Here is a 17,557-nt window from a genome sequence, read left to right as displayed (position 1 = left end):
CGCTTCTCACTTCACCGGAGAAGGGGCTAGGGCCGGGAGGGGCGCTAATAAAGAGTGAATGAGCTGCAGCCGCTGTGGCGGCCGGAGTCTGCCCGAGCGGCACAGGAGCCGTGCGCCCGGGAGGCGGCGAGGGGAGGCGGTTTGCCTTGTCCGTCCCAGCCGCCCTTCTCGCTCTCTCTTCCTCCAGCTGGTCCCAGAGCCCGGCTCGGTCCGGTCCCTCTGCCCCCACCCCGCACTCTCCCCCCTTCTCCGAGTCCCACTCCGCACCTAGGGCGCCCCGCACTGCCATGGGTTAGGGTGGCGGCTAGGAGCCGCGCGAAGGACCAGCCTTGTGCATCTGCCGGGGGACGCGGAGCCCGAACGCCGCTCGCCGCTCGCCGGCGCAGGGCATGGGGAGCGCGGTGTGAGCCCGCACCCGGGGAGGACGCAGGAGCTGCGGAGACGGGCGAGGAGGAGGAGGAGAGCGGTGGATTGAAAGGACCCGAGGGAGGAAGGAAGGGTGGGGAAGCGAGGGAAAAGTGAAGCTGGGAGGAGAAAGCGGCGGAAGGTGGGGATTGATGCTTCTGTTTTTTGTTGCCGCTGCTGCCCTCGCGCTGGGAGCCGAGCCGGAGGGAAGGCGGTGGAGAGATGATTGCAGAGTTGGTGAGCAGCGCTCTGGGGCTCGCCTTGTATCTCAACACCCTGAGTGCGGATTTCTGCTATGATGACAGGTAAGGGGGTGAGAGGAAGGGGTGACGGGCTGCCTGGGGACTCCGCGGTGGCTTTGAAGCTTCCCGCTTTAAGGCTGGAAGTGCATCTTGGAGGGACTATTCCTGCACCTGAAGGCTTAGGAGACCCGTAAGCTTCGGAACCTAAAGCAAACATTCGGGACGCGGGCGCTCAGGGCGGGCTGAGGGAGTTTGGGTTCTTACTTTGCAGCAGGTTCCTCTCCCTTGCTTCTACACTGTTGGCAGACGCTTAAGTTTCTTAGCGGAAGTCACAGCAATTTGGGAAACTGTTTAATGCACGCATTAAAAACAATTCTTAGGTATTCCTTGGTGCAACAAAAGCACATTGAGCGATTTTATGTCTGGGCTGGAAGGAAGCTGCTCCCTGCCCTCTAATAGATCTTTCCTGTAACGTTTCCTTTTATTGATGGGACACTTTTATTTCCCGAGGTTAAAACACACATTTGACAGTTGCCAAAATAGTGGGGAAATCGCCCTGGTTCCACTTTTCCTTTTGACGCTTGGGGTGTACATTACTTTGCGCCAGGGCAGTGCTGCTGCCCCGCCTCCCTCACAAATCGATGGAGTATTACTTTATAAAAGCCTGGGCCTTCATTTCTGTTTGGGAGTTTTACTTTAGACGTTAGCGACTCTTTTGTGCTAATTGAGGGAAGAAGACGCCCCTAGAGACTGAAGTTGTCTTCTGCATTTGGGTTAGTTTGGGTGGCTAATGAGACCCGAACTGTGTTGTCAAAGAAACTGCATCGATTTCTGGGAAATGTCACAGTTGTGCTCGTGTCTCTACCTATTTTTTTAAACGTTGTTAGTGTTTAGAAACTGATGAAAAGCTCCATTAGGGGAAATTCTAATTTGTGCCTTTCCGGTGACTTAATCTGATTACAATTAAAACAGATGCATAATTAAAATATATTAGGGAGAACAGCACGCCTGGCTAAACTTATTAACCGTCCTGGGGTGTTTCATGCTCCATTGAAATTAAACCATCCAAAAAGTGAGCACAGATTTACTTTGACAGCTTTTCAGCAGCCTCTCTGGGCTATGGAAAGTGAATGGATCCCCAGGGCCAGGGCGAGGCAGTGAGTGAACTTAAGCAAAGTGGTTGATAGGGAAGTTGAAGGCAGAAAAGGGAAGTTGAAGGCAGAATCTTCTCTTGATGGTGATTAGCCAGATTCTATATCCTCTACTGTACCCCCTCTCCAACTTAAAAGCATGTTCATGGTTGTTCGCCTTAAGTCACCAAATCTTGGTTCACACCCATGACTGTTATGAAATCCCCTGGTAATAGATGCAAAAACATCCAGTAGACCCTTCTCTGTGCCTTTTATGTAAGTGTCTATCAGATACTAGTTGATAGAAAGCCACTGTTAGACATAAACTTTTCCTTAACTTTTAAGCAATGTACATGTGGTCTTTAGCAATGATGCTGCAAGCTCTGAGGAATAAATGGTCTCTGTGTAAGAGTGATATGAGCTGCTTCTGTTCCCTCCAATTTTGTGTTACTATGCACCTGCTATTTCTAGAGTACTGGCAGAAAACACTCTTGCTTTCCAGAGTTGGGGGACTTTTCACTCAAGTGAGCTCAGGGGAGAATCTGGGCTGTTACTGGTACTGTTGGGGACAGTTTGAAGAGTAAGTATTTAAGCCAATAATTAAGAGCTTATGTTAAAAAGTAACTTACTGTAATATTGTAACTATTGTAGAACACTGATAAATCAAGCATCACTGGTGTGGCTACTGTTTATTGCTGTCCAATTCTTTAAAAAGTACATGTCAGAAGAATCTATCCAATAAAGATTAAGGCTGGAACTAAACTACATTTGAATGTACTTTTCTCTGTAGACTTAAAGTTTATTTTGTGTTCTTGAATCCTCAGTCAGAAGTGTTAGTGTTGTAACTTGGGCAGAGTGTAAGTGTGATGATAAATTAGTTGTGCTTTGATAGTTGGCAATTGTAAGTTCTTTACCTGCTATAGATTGAATGGAGTGTCAAATTCCTGACATACCTAGCCGCATAGACAAATTTAATGTGATAATTTGCCCATATCATCTAGTTGATGCATGCCCAATATATGATATATAGACAATATATACCAATATGATATTGAAGGCCTGTAAATATGAATTATAGTTAGCTACAACTTGAAAAGTGTATTTGACTCTAGTTTTCCTAGTAGCAGAATTGCATGTGTGATTACATAGTCTTCAGAGTATGAAGTCTTACAAGTATCACTTGATTTTTATGAATCCTAGAAATTATGAAGTATGTGTTAATAGGGGCATGGAACTTACTCAGTGTCTGCATAGCATGTTTAGGTAATTCAGTGCCAAGGTGAACTGTAGATTGTGACTTTTCACGTAGACTTTCTGACCACTGTTCTAACTCAGTGGTGTGAGAAGAGGCAAAAAAGCTGGGAGTGGCAAGTGGAAATTGTAGGAGGATGGTAATGTGTTTATTTCCACCATTCCATTTCAGACTACAAGGACTCAGGTGTGAAATTGTTTAAAACTACATCTGTGGTTTCTGCTGCTTCCCTGTTTCCCCCCACCTCCCAAGAACTTTAGTGAAATATGGTTTCAAAGGAGAGAGCAGAACTGGGAGGGAGAGAGCAGCTCAAGGAGAGAGATGACTTTTATGCTTGACTTGCTTAGTGAAATCAAGACTCTGAATTTTAGCTGACGAATCTGGCATTTACTGTAGGAGGGCTTTCTATTGCTTCAGCTTAAACGTTATTGCTGTGGTACTTCTCCAAGTTATCATTTCTTTTAAATATAGTGATCAAGTTTACTTTATAAACTATATATGTAATTACATTCAGTGTTTGATGTAGCTTGGTTGAGATTAAGTGGTAATCTGAAACCTTCTTTTAGCAAAAGCAATTTCCCTATGGTAAAATTTAATATTTTACAAGTGTTTCTGTGCTAAAGTTAAGAATATGGCTCTGATGTGATGAAACAAACAGTAGAAGAGTGGAATTCACCATATCTGATGAAAAAGCATATATGGTTTCAGCTTCTTCCCCCTCTCCCCTTGCCCTCAATCTAGTAATAACTGTATTGAATCTTAATTTGTGGTTAGGGTAAAATTGAAATTATAAATATACAGTCGTTGCTAAATTTTAAGTCATGTTGCATGTGACTTCTTGAAGGACCATTTCATTTTCTGGAGAAATTTAATGTTAGGCTAGCGGGGAAAACTTGCTGACCCCAAATTCTCTGCTCTCTGACATATTTGTTGAGGGTAACATTGTGTCACTTTCCCTTCATCCTCTTTAAAAATTCTGTTATATTTTGCATAGAGATAACACCAACAAAGAAGTCAGTTTACTTCAGAGCAACAAAAGTAAACTATAATTGCTGTTTCCTACCCTGATTTCATTTTGCACATATCTTCTAATTGATGGCATGCTTTTTATAGTAGATAACAAGTGAATAAGTTAATGCTGCAAATTTATCTTTTTATTCTAATGTGAGTAAAATAAGACATTAGTTTAAAAAGACAAGTTTGCATTTCTGAAAGTAGGAAATGGGCTTGTGGCTGCTTTGAAAAAAAATCTTCCTTATTGCTCATTCTGCAGTTGTTAAACTCAACCATGATCATTAACATTATCTTTGGGCTTCTTAGTTACTGGTACACAGTAATTTTGTAAAACTTGGTGAAGCAACTCCGCAACAGGAATTTCTACTCTTGAAATCAAAACCACCCCAGATTCTCAATAGCACATTCCTAGTTTAGTTATTCATTTAGGTGTAAATGTAAATCTCAGTTTTAAAAATACTCGTTTTTTTTCCCCCTGAATGTCATAAAGAGTTTCATTAGCAGTATTTAAACGAAGAAATAGAAGATTTAAAGTATACACACTTTTTTTTAAAATATTTTTTTTCTAAAGATATTAAACTGTATTTTCTACTTGATCTTTTAATGTTATTATCAGTTTGGGCTTTTGGCCTGGTATAAGAGTTTCTTGTGAACTGACCAGTTCCTCTAACTTCTCTGTTTAAAGTTCTCTCTAATAAATTTGCCTTGGACCAATCTGGGTTTGTTATCTTAAAGCTGTAGTATGTTCAACCATTGAAGATGTGTCTGGTATTTAGTAAATGAATGTTTAGGAAGAATTACTATAAAATCAAAGTAAATAAGAGGGAAGTTTGCTTTGTATCTACGGTTGTCTCTTCAGGTCTTTACTGGAAGAAGCCAGTGTGTACAAGTGTGTTATTTCATGCTTGTTTCTTTCCCAGTTGAAAATGTACGGAAAAATAAAAAAAGAAGGCCAGTGGATACAATTTACAGTTTATAAAATGTTTTATAGGACATTTTATTTTATTTTCTAGCTAAGTTTTGACTGTTTATTCAAATCTATGTAGAGAAAGTCATTTTGCTGTTTGAACAAGTACATCTCTTAACAGTAAATTAAAATTAAGTGAAGCCAGTATGGATTGCTTTGCCTTACCTCTGTTGAGCTTGTCACATGGGGTTTATCCTAGCAAATGACCCAAATACAAGCACTGAACGGACATGCACAAATGCCATAGGGAAATTTCTTGCCAGCCATCTGTCTCTTGTTGTTTTCATATATAAATGTACTATATTGGCCAGCGGACGGGGAGCGGGGGCGGGGAATTGTGTGTGTTATTGCATATTATCAGTTTACATCATATTGTCATCCGCACTTAGTTTTTCAGAGCTAATGTACCCTGTAGTAATAGAATTCCCTGCTGCTATAATTCTGAAAGAGCTTCAGCCTTTTGGATTCCAACATGAGTTAAGAGCAGTTTGTCCTCCTAATCTCTTTGTTGCTGTTCCGCATGCTAAAAGCACCTATTTAAAATGCCCTTGATGGTGCAGCTGTTTATCAGAGGTGAAGGGTATGTTTTGTCTAAACCTGGCACCGTCAAAATACTAGGAGAGAACAAAGTTTACCCTTAAGGCCCTCTGGTAAATCTGTGGCTGACAAACCTACTTTCTTATAACTTCATTGTTCTCACCTAACATGCTTTTAACACACTAATATTCATCTCTTAAGTTTTTGATTCTCTCTTGGAAGCTAAAGCTTATATGAACTTTGAGTCGTTCCTTTAATGGCTTCAGAAAATTGACAAGTGTGGCAGCCTTGATGGAAAGGACAAGTGGGTTGCTGAATGCAATGACCTTCTCTCTATGAATAGCTGTCTTCATTAAGAGCCTAGTGGAAAAAGAGGAGAGAACCCATCACCAGGAGCAACATCCGTCTACTTTTCATGGGATGAAAAAGGCGTAATATTTTGAATCATTACAGGTGGAATAATGCACAACGCTTGATGGTTTCTTTAAAGATTTGATTTGTGTGTGTTTTTGAGGAATAAAGGGCTACATTCATTAATTCACTGATTATAAACACCACTAGACATGGGCTTCCCACGTATATGGTGCGTAAAACAAACAGCAGCTGGTCCCCTTGCCAGTAAGCGTGCCTACCCATCCCTTTCCTGTCTGTACTTTATTAGGTGCTTGTATAGTGTTTGAATCTGGGAGTCTGATGCTAGACATGAAGAAATGCTGATAGCTTGTCCTTTAGCAGCGTTTCAGTTGCATTGGCTCATATTTATTTTGATGGATACTCACAGTTTTAAACTTTTACTGGGCTTCTGTTGGCTTCTTTCCCGGAGCATCTCTGCTGAGGACCCATGGTAGATGGTTTGAGCTGGATTTATTCTTGATCCAGTGCTCACTGGCACCTTATTTGTACCTGTGGAAGTTTTAGAATGCTTTTGCCATATGGCTCCTTCCTGTTGTCCATGTCAGTTGTTTTCCTTGAAGGTCTGCATTGGCTAACACTTTGAATTAGCTGGATTTGCCTTGACTAGTCATAGGGATTGAAGACTTTTGTCTCAGGTATTATTTGGGCTGTATTTTCTAGGCAGTTAATTCTAACAAGGTGCGGTGCTATCAAATTTCTATTGATCTTCTCCTCTCTGATGATTTAATTTTTCAGTTGTGTTTGTCAGTTTCTCTGGTACTCAAGGTTTCTTAGAATAAAAGGTATAGTTATTTGTTTAAGTCTTTTAGAAATTTTTTGGGATTACCATTTTGGGTTCATCCATGACCTTTCTTCTTTATAGTTAAGTGGGAAAGAATTGAGTAAGCCCATTTACTCTGGAGAATTTTGAAGAAAGTAGGAACACTGAAATGATTTATTTTCCCGATTCTATGTTAACCATTTTTATCATGTTTTAAAAGTAATTTATCTTACTTAAGGGCATTTCATCAAGTTAATTTGAGTAACTAGAAATGATTATTTTAAAAATGAGATGGAGAGAGATTTTGAACTTGCTCTTGTCTAAAGGATTAATTTGGAAAAGAGATTAGAATTGAAAATTCTCACTCCACCTTTAGATTCCATTTTGTTGTGGAAATAAGTGAAATTATATATACATTTACTTATTCCAAGGCTATATACACTTGCCCCATTGCTTGAGGGCAGTGCTAATGTATTTGTTTTAAAAGCACCTTAGAATATGGCAGAGGAAATGCTGTTTGCTTTCGATTATTTGGTTTAAGCTTTTGTTTTTTGATTTCTTTGCCAGGGCAGTTTGTGATATCAGAGTGAGGCAGGGTCTGAAGCATGGCTCAGCATGTAGCTCTAGTCAAGAAAACTGGATAAATTACATACTTGTCAAATGAAACTCACATCAGTGCCCTTGGTGGAATAGCAGCTGTGTGTTAGGTGTTGAGGCCAAAAAAAGTATTTCTTTCCCTTTGTCTTTGATGATTGCCCTTTATTTCTGTGGAATTTATTATGATACATGTGTGATTATTCCTCAGGAGCATCACATTTAAAAAAAAAGTTCACTATAGGCTTATGATTATGGTTTAACTAGGAAACAATGTGTAAAAATATTGCCGTGGGGTAAAGGAATTTACTGACATTTGAAACTGAAAAATTCACAACTTTTGATGATGAAAGTGCTGTTTTCCTACTTGTCGTTCCAAGGATTATTGATTTCTTTAAAAGTAGAAAAATTCGACTGTTCTAGCCTAGAAATTCTCACTTGGCATCATTTAGGAGTATTTTGACTTCAAAGGATGTGTTATTTGCTGAAAAGTGGCCACTAGGGCAAAATATGGCTCTTGACATTTTGAACGGTGTTAAATGATGGCACCGAAGTATTTCAAACAGTCATGATTCAACATTGTTTAAAAATCCAGTGGGAAAAATGGCAGCCCATAGAACCCTGCATATTTGGAATTCTTTGGGTATTCATTTTAAATGCAGTTTACAAGTTTGCTTTTTACAAAATGCTGTATTTTTTTTTTTTTTTTTAAGAAAGATGAATAAGGCTAGTGAAATTTTTACAGCTGGGTCTTTTGGAATTTTGTGTTCTTTTTTTCAGTTGCTTTTAAGCATTCTATACAGGCAGTGAAAAGATGCAGGCCATAGCCTTGTTTTTTGTTTTTGCTTTGCTTTCTCAGCTGGGTTATATGCCTATATTCAGGATATTATTGTAATGCATATTGTTATCCAGCATCTATTATAAATCCAAGATCATAAAAGTAGTCTTTGAGTGAGGCAGATAAGTGAAAACACTTGGGGATAAGTAAACGCCTTGTTTTTGTTAATTTCCGACTTGTCTCATGTCTACCATGCTTTCTTTTCTCTTTGGGGTATCTTTTGGATTAAAAAGTCAGTAGTCTGACTCCTTACAGTATCAAGTGCATGTTGAAGTGACATTCCTGCAAATTTTTCGCAGTTTGGAGAGGACACTTGCCATTACAGAACCATTTGGGAAAGGGGGGTAAAGATGACAGCTCTGTTGTTCCCCTTGGGGACCTTTCTCGTTGTTTTCTGCACTATCTTTTGTCCACCTCAGCCCTCCTATCTTCAGGTTTTTAAAGGTGTTATAAATACGGAGCCTCCTGTCTTGGATTGTAAAAGATGTCTTAAGGTAGAACACTTGGGTCCAAATATTTTGTCAAGTGTACTTCTTTTAGAATAGGGTGTTTCTCTCCTCCTCCAAGTAATTAACTGCAGGACTGCCTTCCCAAAGCAATTGAAAAGAGCTCATTTTGACAAAGCAAGCTTCTAATGACAAATTTCCCAACTACAAATTTGCAGAGGAAAAGTTCTCCGATGATGAAGAAGTTTAATCAGGCAAAAAGACATTTTTATTTGCAGAAATAGGCCCTTTAGAGGGAGGTAATTACTTATAGCTGATGTGAAAAGCTGGTATACCTGAATTCATTTGGTAAACCTCATTTAAAATAGGAAGGTTATTCTTGTTATTCTATTGAAAGGAAAAAAATGGTGCTGTTGTATCACTGAATTTATATTAAAGAAATAAGGTTTTACACTTGAGCCCACTCTTACAAGGATACGTACTGACTTAACCAAAGAAAATGAATTTGAGATTTGAGGAGAAATCTATTATAAAGAATTGGAGAAGGAAATGGCAACCCACTCCAGTATTCTTGCCTGGAGGATCCCAGGGATGGGGGAGCCTGGTGGGCTGCCGTCTATGGGGTCGCACCAAGTCGGACACGACTGAAGTGACTTAGCAGCAGCAGCTATTATAAAGACACCGGTGTCCAGCCTGAAACTACCAACTGTAGTTTGCCATAGGTAATCTTCTATTTAAAATATCCTGTTGAAATGATGTCTTTTAGGTTGCTTCCTCCACCTCTATATTTTCAAAAGCCTTTGCATTTTTCTTTTAAAAACAATAGTATTTTTTGCTAATAGTATTCCATGTTGAACAGAAAATGAAATTTCACTGTTATGGTGACTCTTATATGTCATCAACATAAAGTAAGCCATTTCTGTGAGAAACTATTTAGTACCTACTTTTTAAAAAAAAACAATTGGGATATAGTTGCTTTGCAACATTTTGTTAGTTTCTGCAATATTTTGTTAGTTTCTGTACAATGAAGTGAATCAGCTATATGTATTCATGTAAGCCCCTCCGTTGTGGACCTTCTTGCTCCCATCCCACACCTCTAGGTCATCACAGAGCCCTGAGCTAAGCTCCCTAAACTATACGGCAGCCTCCTACTAGCTGTCTGTTTTACACATGGTGATGTATATATGTCAATCCCAATCTCCCAATCCACCCTTCCTTCCTGCTCTCCCAATGTATCTGTTCTTTACGTCTGTGTAGCTACTTTTAAGTTCAGACCTGATTATGATATTGAGGATGCCTGTGGCGGGCAAGGGGGCTTAGACCGGGTCCTCTCTCATAACTACCTTCCCCTCTATACCCCACCTTCATTCTTTGATATGGATGATTGTCTTTTAAAAATTCTTCTAAAATGCTTTTTAAATTCTCAGTTTCGTTGAACCAGATGAAGGTCTTTGAACCTCTGCTAAAAGCACATTTTCAAGCTGGGCTTCCTGTTGGATCTCTTTCCATCTATGTATGTGTATTTGTATATATTTCTAGATCATTGCTTTCCAAACTTCAGTCTACCTGCATATCACCTGGGCTTGTTAAAATGCAGATTCTGCCTGGCTCCGGTCTAAGAGTCTGCGTTTCTGTCGTTCTTAGATGTGATCAATGCTGCTGATTTCGTGTAATATACACATTAGCTCTGTGTGTTTTACAGACATTTGGAAAAGACTGCCTAAATTCCTGGATTAAAAAAGATTTAGCATAATCTTTTATATCTCAAAAGCATATGAGTTTTGCCTTTTTATTTGATCTCTTTGTTTTGTTTTCTTATTTGCTTAATCATGACATCTTTAAATTGATCATAAGCGTTTGAGATATTGTATATATTTTGAAAATGTAGAGAGCCTGCTAAAATCTAGATGATCTCTATCGAAATATCTGTCGCTATCTTGTATTAAAATATCATCTTCTTTGTAACATTACTGTGGAGACAGATGTTGGGTTCTGATTTTGACAGACTGATAGGCAGTTGCCTTAGGCTTATGACTTGAACAGATTTGTTTTTGTGGTTCGGTCGCCCAGTCGTGTCTGGCTCTTTGCGACCACATGGACTGCAGCACGCCGGGCCTCCCTGTCCCTCACCATCTCCTGGAGCTTGCCTAAGTTCATGTTCATTGCATCAGTGATGCTGTCCAGAAACTGATGCCTAAACGAGACTGTAGTCAGTGCCTTGATGAGTGGTACTTTTATTGAGCAATCCCTTGTAAGGAAACTTGGCTTACATTGCATGAAGACTCTTATGTCAGGCATGCAGCAAAATATAGACATTTAGGCAGCTGAAAGTAGGAAAGAGAAAGATTTATTAATGATATTCAGGCACTGGGTGATACTACTGAATAGAGGTATATCTACCTTTTGAAATGTGTTAGAAATGCTTGGGGCCCCATGATTTTTTTTTTTTTTTTTAAAACCTGGTACACTATACCTTAACTTTTGGGATTTTTCTGAATAGGTGAACTCCTTGTATATCTGAAGGTTTACATGCCTACTTTGTAGAAATTGTTTTAAAGAATTTATTCTAAAATAAGTGAGAATTATTTCTTTTTTTTTTGAAATACTGTACTCTGTCTATAGAAGAACAGTAGGCCAATATAAGAGAGTAGCATTTTAGTCTCGGAATTAACATTTTATTAACTAGTACTTGAGGTGCTAAGCCTCTAAAACTTGCTCTTCTAATTGGTCAGAAAGTGCAAATAATGATAACAACTGCCAACCACAGAGTGAAGATCAAAGGAAATAGTCTGATGAATGTTTTCTGTGTGTTTAAAGAGATGCAGGAAGATACAGTTAGAGGTGGAGGGTGTTGGACCAGAGGATGAATGACTCGGCTGTCCCTGAGTCATTGGCATCTCACTCTCTTCTCACCTGAAAACGGAGCTGTGTTCTCCACCATGCCCTTGCTCACTTTTTCATCTGGAGTCAGTGGTTGAACTCCTGCTGTCCCAGCTTCTGATTCCCCACCCTGCCACACCCCATCTTTGCTTCTCTTCTCTGTTCACCCTTTGATCAGTTGTCCCTGGTCTCACCATGGAAGCAGGTTTTGTTCTCATCTCTACCTTTTCTCCAATAGCTTGGCCACCTGATGTGAAGAGCCAACTCATTGGAAAAGACCCTGATGCTGGGAAAGATTGAGGGCGGGAGGAGAAGGTGATGACAGAAGATGAGATGGTTGGATGGCATCTTCAATGCAATGGACATGAGTTTGAGCAAACTCTGGGAGATGGTGAAGGACAGGGAAGCCTGGAGTCGTGTAGTCCATGGGGTAGCAAAGAGTCAGACACAGCGTTGCGACTGAATAGCAACGATTCCTTTTCTTTTGCTTTCTCTATGTTGCTGGTCTCTGTGCTTATTTTGGATAGATATTCTGTCCAATCTGAGTACTTTTTTCCTTCTGCAAGGTAAAAGGACCAATTATAGTGCATCGGGTGTGAATAATCTTTGGTACTCTGGTTCTGCTCTGTAGGGCGTATTGTTACTGGGTACTCATGGTCTCTTTCTTCAATAAAACCTTTTTCTTTTGGGAGTATGTTCAGAGTCAGAGCAGTACCGGCAGCCGGTGATTAGGAAAGATATATGTCAGGTAAGCTGAAGTTCTTCCTGCATTGAAGTGTTTGTGTTAATCAGTGGTGTATTGAGAGTTTCCAGGAAGTATGCTTCGTACATGTACTGGAGGGTGACATCTAATATCTAAGCCTGGTGATACAGTTTTGTAACTAATTACAATTTTTTTCCTTTTCTTTTAGAACTTTCCAAGCAACAGAGTGGTAGAAATTAAGAGAGACCACAAGAATTTTGAAATCAGATAGCCTAGGGATCTAATCCCAGAACTATTACTTGCTAATTATGTAATTTTGATTGTGTTACTAAAATTTTTCTAGCCTCTGTTCCCTGTTCTATAGAATGAGGATAGGAATACCTACTTTATAGTGTTGTTGGGAGAATTTAGTAAGTTTTATAAAGTGCAGTGCTAGGGTCTTAACAAGTATCTCTCTTAATCAAGAAAATACTCATTAACCCTATAGCTGATACTTTAAGATAATTACTTAATAACATCTGAAAATATTGTAGAATATTTAGGGTTTTTCCTTGAGCCAATATTCAAAATTTAAACATATTTCTGATAATTTTTCACTTGGTATTTCAGATAGAATTAGTGTCACTGAGAGAGTTCAGTGAGCTATATTAAGTAATTACTAATTTTAAAATTCAGTTTTCACCTTGGGTTATAGGTTTGGACAAATGATTTTGAAATTTAACCATTATACACACATATGCATATATGTATACACACCAGATTTTGCCAGTAAAATGTTTGTGGTATATACTCAATTACATGTATAACTGATTCACTTTGTTGTATATCTGAAACTAATACAACCTTGTAAATAAACTATACTCCAATAGAATTATTAAAAAAAATCATTAGCAATCAATTAAAAAAAGTATATACAAAAATCAGAACTCAGATGTCTCTCTGACATCTTCACTGCAAAGTAACTTTCTTTAGATTAGATGATAGATACTATGTGTAGGAGCATATGGAAAATTATGATTTCTTAGCTTCTTATAAGAGTTGTTCCACTCTCTGATGCATATCTTAGATTTTTCAGGAAAATCATTATTTAAGGACATATCTTAATATTAAGATATTCCTTATTAATATTAATGAGAAAAAACTTTATGAAAATATGGAGTTATTTTGAATTATGTTGCAAAAGGTTATGTTGAATTGAGAGCCCAGAGTCCAGGAACACTTTTTTAAAATTAATTAATTTATTTTAATTAGAGGCTAATTACTTTACAATATTATGGTGGTTTTTGCCATACATTGACATGAATCAGCCATGGGTGTACAAGTGTCCCCACATCCTGAACCCCCCACCCCCACCCCCATCCCTCTCTGGGGACAACCCAGGACTACTTTTTATATATCTTTCATTTTACAGTGAGTCTATCAGGTATAAAAGCTCTGTTCTTTGAAGCCTTTTCTGGGAAACTTGTTACTCTCTCATTGACTTGCTCTTTGATCAAGACCTATGACTCATATTAATTTATTTACAGTAGTTCTGCCTTTAAGAATATTGATCTCCCTTTTGATTCAACAGATCTTTCACATGTTTACTTACCACTTGACACTAACATTTCTGGCTTCCTTTACCACTTCCTGCCCTCCTCCCTTCCAAACAAGAAATATTTTCCTCCTCAAAGTACAAGTAAGCTTAGGATGTTGAAGGTTTATGGAATTGATTAGACTATTTCCTCTTTAAAGTCTAGGTGTGGCTCTAATGATTTTCCAAGGTTTCTTCCAGCATAAAGCAGGTCACAATTTTAGGGTTTGGGATTTGGGTCCATTTGTCTAAAAAATGTACCTGAAATTGGCCATTGGGGCGCCACTGGTAATGTTTTCAGTAAAACATTGTGCATTTTGCTCTGCATACAGTGGAAAATGAAGCACTAATACAGCAAACCACATGAACCAAAGATGTTTTTACCTCAGCCATAATCAGCATTTTCTCTTATGTGTTACCTTCTTCTCAGTTGGCATGTTTACTCTGTTCTTATTGATAACTAAATTCTAACAGCAAGTGGCAAACTCTTAAAAAGGAGAGCACTTTTGGTTCTTGTTGGATAACAGCCTAGTTTTCTCTAATGCACATCTGTTCCTTGGAACATTTTTAGAATATTCAGGTGAAAATTCACCCAGTATTTTAATAAACCAGATTCTGTTACTGACGGGTTAAAACCATTTTTGTCATACTGTTTTAATTTATTAAAGAGAAACGACAAATGGTTTCTGCACGATAGCTCTCAACTCTCTGGGAGTGATTTAAATGAGTACAAGAAACCAATAATTCAAGACCTTATTAAACATGCCTCAGCAGTTGATTTCTAAGACTAAAGAAAAGTCCAATAGCTGGATTTCTCCAGGGTGAGGGATTGGATGGGAAGAGGGGTTATCTACTCTGAAGGAGAAGCTTACGTTTGATATCCCTATAAACGAATTTTGGTGAAATTGGGAGGAGTTGACTTGAAGAGGATTCTGCCCGTTTCTTGTTTATGATACAATGCTTTCCTGTTATGATTTAGAGGAGGGATCATTATGAAGAAATCAGGATGGGAGACAGAGGCACTGCAATGGAAGATGGGTCATTTTGATTGAGTACCTCTGTAGATTGGAACCAGAGCAGCAAATGATTGTCAGCTTCTTGAGGTTAAATCAAGACAGGTTGTTAGAATGGAATCCTCTGAATTCAGCTCCATTTATTGGAAAGTGGTTCTTTGGCCTCTTAAATTATATGACAGATTGTGATTGCATGCTGAATTTGGGGTGTGTGTTATAAGACAGGAGTATGTTTGTATTTTTTTTTGAAAAAGGCAGTTATAATAAGTACCCAGATGTTTATCTTTGTGTACTTGGACTTCTGAGGATTTATTATTTTGGGAGAGGGTTGGGTTTATTTTTCTAAGTAAAGCCTGAAATAATTAGCTAATTTAATGTTAAATTGGACACTTTATTCATATATTCAACCTTCAGATTTAATAAATGATATTTTATAAATGATATTTTAAAGTTAAAATTGTTCTAAATGCTAAGAATAATCTAGAGTTGAAATTTTGACTTATACTTTGTGTCATCATTATTTGTGAAAACTGGTTGACAAAGAAGTTCAAAAAGTTAAAACCTAAGTTATGAAAAGAACATTATTTACTTTAAAAGTTTCCTCTAAACCTGAATAAAAGCTTAAACACAAACCAGAACTTAGCCCGAATGTGTTTCCTTTGAGCATCACTGGGAATCTGTATAAAAATAGAGTAAATGCTTTGTATCCTGCTTACCTACTGCATTTGGAAAAAATCTTTTGTATATGTCTGCAAGCTATTTGTGTGTTCAGAAAGAATTTACCGGAATCGACTGAAATTGGTAGAAAGAGGTCAAAGAAGCAGGATAGCTATAACTTTATTGAAAACTGGATTTGTATTCTCTGTCTTAATCTTGAGTAAATGGAAGCTAGAGACTGATTTCATTTGTGAAATATTATCACTCTTCCTTCATTTAATGGAGATTCCTTGTATTTTAAATATGTTTTCCCAAGAAAATCACATGAGTTGCTGATGACTTCTATCTGCATTGGTTTTAGAAAAAAGAAAGACATGAATAGAATGTAAGCAAGCTAATACAAAACTAACAAGGAGAAAATTTCCTTATACCCATATCAAAAGATTTAAAGATACTTAGTTATAACATTATAAATTGTTTTGTGTTTTCTGGTCACTTAACTCAGAGGCTGCAAACAGCTGTTGTTACTAGAAGTGATGGAAAGAAAGAAAACATATAGGTATGTTTACCATTTAAGTAGCCTGACTTGTGCAAGTTATAGTATAAAAAATGATAATTCTATTCAAAGATTGTGAGAAAGATTTGAATGTGGTTCATTTTAAATTCAGGAAATCGACTCAAATAGACATTGGCCTTTGATTTAAAAGTGTTAAGTCATTCTTATATAGAAGTGTTCTCTCTCTCAAGAAAGCATCAGTGTGGGATGCTTTCAGCTCATGTCATTCCTGGTTTTTTTTTTTTTTTTTTAAAGCAAGTATTTCTAAGTGCTTAAGTGTGTCAGGATCTGCATATAATATGGCGGGGGGCACGGACTCTGAAGAAGATGTAGTCCATAATCTCAAGGATTTTAGAATCCGCAGGGGAGACCAAGTAAATAGATAGTTTCTCTAACAGGAAGACATGCTTATGATTGTTAAGTATGTAAGAGGGGCACTTGACCCAGACTAGGAGGGAGTAGATAAGGAGCTCTTGTGAGAACTGATTCCTGAAGAATAAGAAATAACTTAATAAATATGGAGGGCGGGGGGAGGAGAGAGGGAGAGGATATGCAGGAAGAGAAAGTTATGGTGTCCGAATAGCAGGGCATAAAGCTAGGGCAGAAGGTAGGGAGCGGGACGGAGAAAAAAATGAATTGGCAAGGAAGGCAAAAGCCCGCTCATTGACGGTCTTGTGACCCCTGATAAAATTTGGAGAACTGTCTGAAACAGGGTGAAAGCGAAAGCACAGCGGCCAGAAAGATGTCTGTAATAGGATTATATTGGAGGATTTGTGTTCCTGGCGGTGATGAGGGCTAAAAGTAAGGTAGGAACAGAGGTTAAAAAAAAATATAAAGTATATTGGGAAAAGATGAAGAAAAGTTGATGTCACTTGGTAACAGGCTGGATGTGGAGGGTTTTAGGAGAGGGACTCTTCCCGGGTTTCTGTATTTGAACAAGTGGGTAGAAAAGGAGGAGAGCCGAGCTCGGTTTGGGGGGAGCCAGCGGACCCCTCAGTGAGAAGCTGTCCCTGCGTGGATGCGCTGAGCGCCCCGCGTCAGGCACGCTGTACCACGGCTTTGAATCGCTGCTGAGACCTTGCCATTGACCCTTTATTTTTGCTAGCATGTTATATATATACTTTGGTAATACGATTTTAAGTGCCCCAAACCCAGTTCAGGAAATACAGAGCCTCTTGCTTGTCTGAACTTAGAGCCCTGACGACTTCCTTTCTCGCCGCGTCTCTCGGTCTGGGCATCTCGGTGGTCACTGTGGCCAGTGGCAACCTCAGGCCTCTTCCCAGGCTCTCCCAGAAATGCTCCCGGCGGGGGAGCCTTCATTGTCCTGACTTAGGTGACGAGCTCATGGGTGAACGCACCTCTAGCCGGGTGTTGGAGTAAAGAGGAGACGGGTTTGCTTAGCCCATGCCACGTGTAGTATAGGAAAGAGGGCGTCTGTTAGGGGAAAGGACCAGTGATTCTGGGAAGGGGGCGGACTGCAGATGTCCATGCAGCCCAGGATGTCCGCGTCCAGTCTAGTAATACCCGCGGTCATTTGAGTAAGTACTCTTTGGTTCCAATTCGATCATAAATGCAG

At 39.0% G+C, this 17,557-nt stretch overlaps 1 protein-coding gene across 1 annotated transcript in view; it reads left to right on the top strand.

Moving 5' to 3' along the window:
* Nucleotides 1-344: 344 nt before the first annotated feature.
* Nucleotides 345-17,557, top strand: part of TMTC2 (transmembrane O-mannosyltransferase targeting cadherins 2) — a 389,698-nt gene continuing 372,485 nt past the window's right edge. Inside the window, exon 1 of the mRNA XM_043447075.1 lies at nt 345-710. Within this exon, the coding sequence (XP_043303010.1) occupies nt 628-710 (83 nt within the window). The 5' untranslated portion in view covers nt 345-627. The remainder of the gene's footprint in view (nt 711-17,557) is intronic.

Source organism: Cervus canadensis, chromosome 25, assembly GCF_019320065.1.
Source record: "Cervus canadensis isolate Bull #8, Minnesota chromosome 25, ASM1932006v1, whole genome shotgun sequence".
NCBI classification, from domain to species: domain Eukaryota; kingdom Metazoa; phylum Chordata; class Mammalia; order Artiodactyla; family Cervidae; genus Cervus; species Cervus canadensis.
The sequence above is the reverse complement of the archived record's forward strand: the minus strand, read 5'-3'. Positions and strand labels throughout refer to the sequence as shown.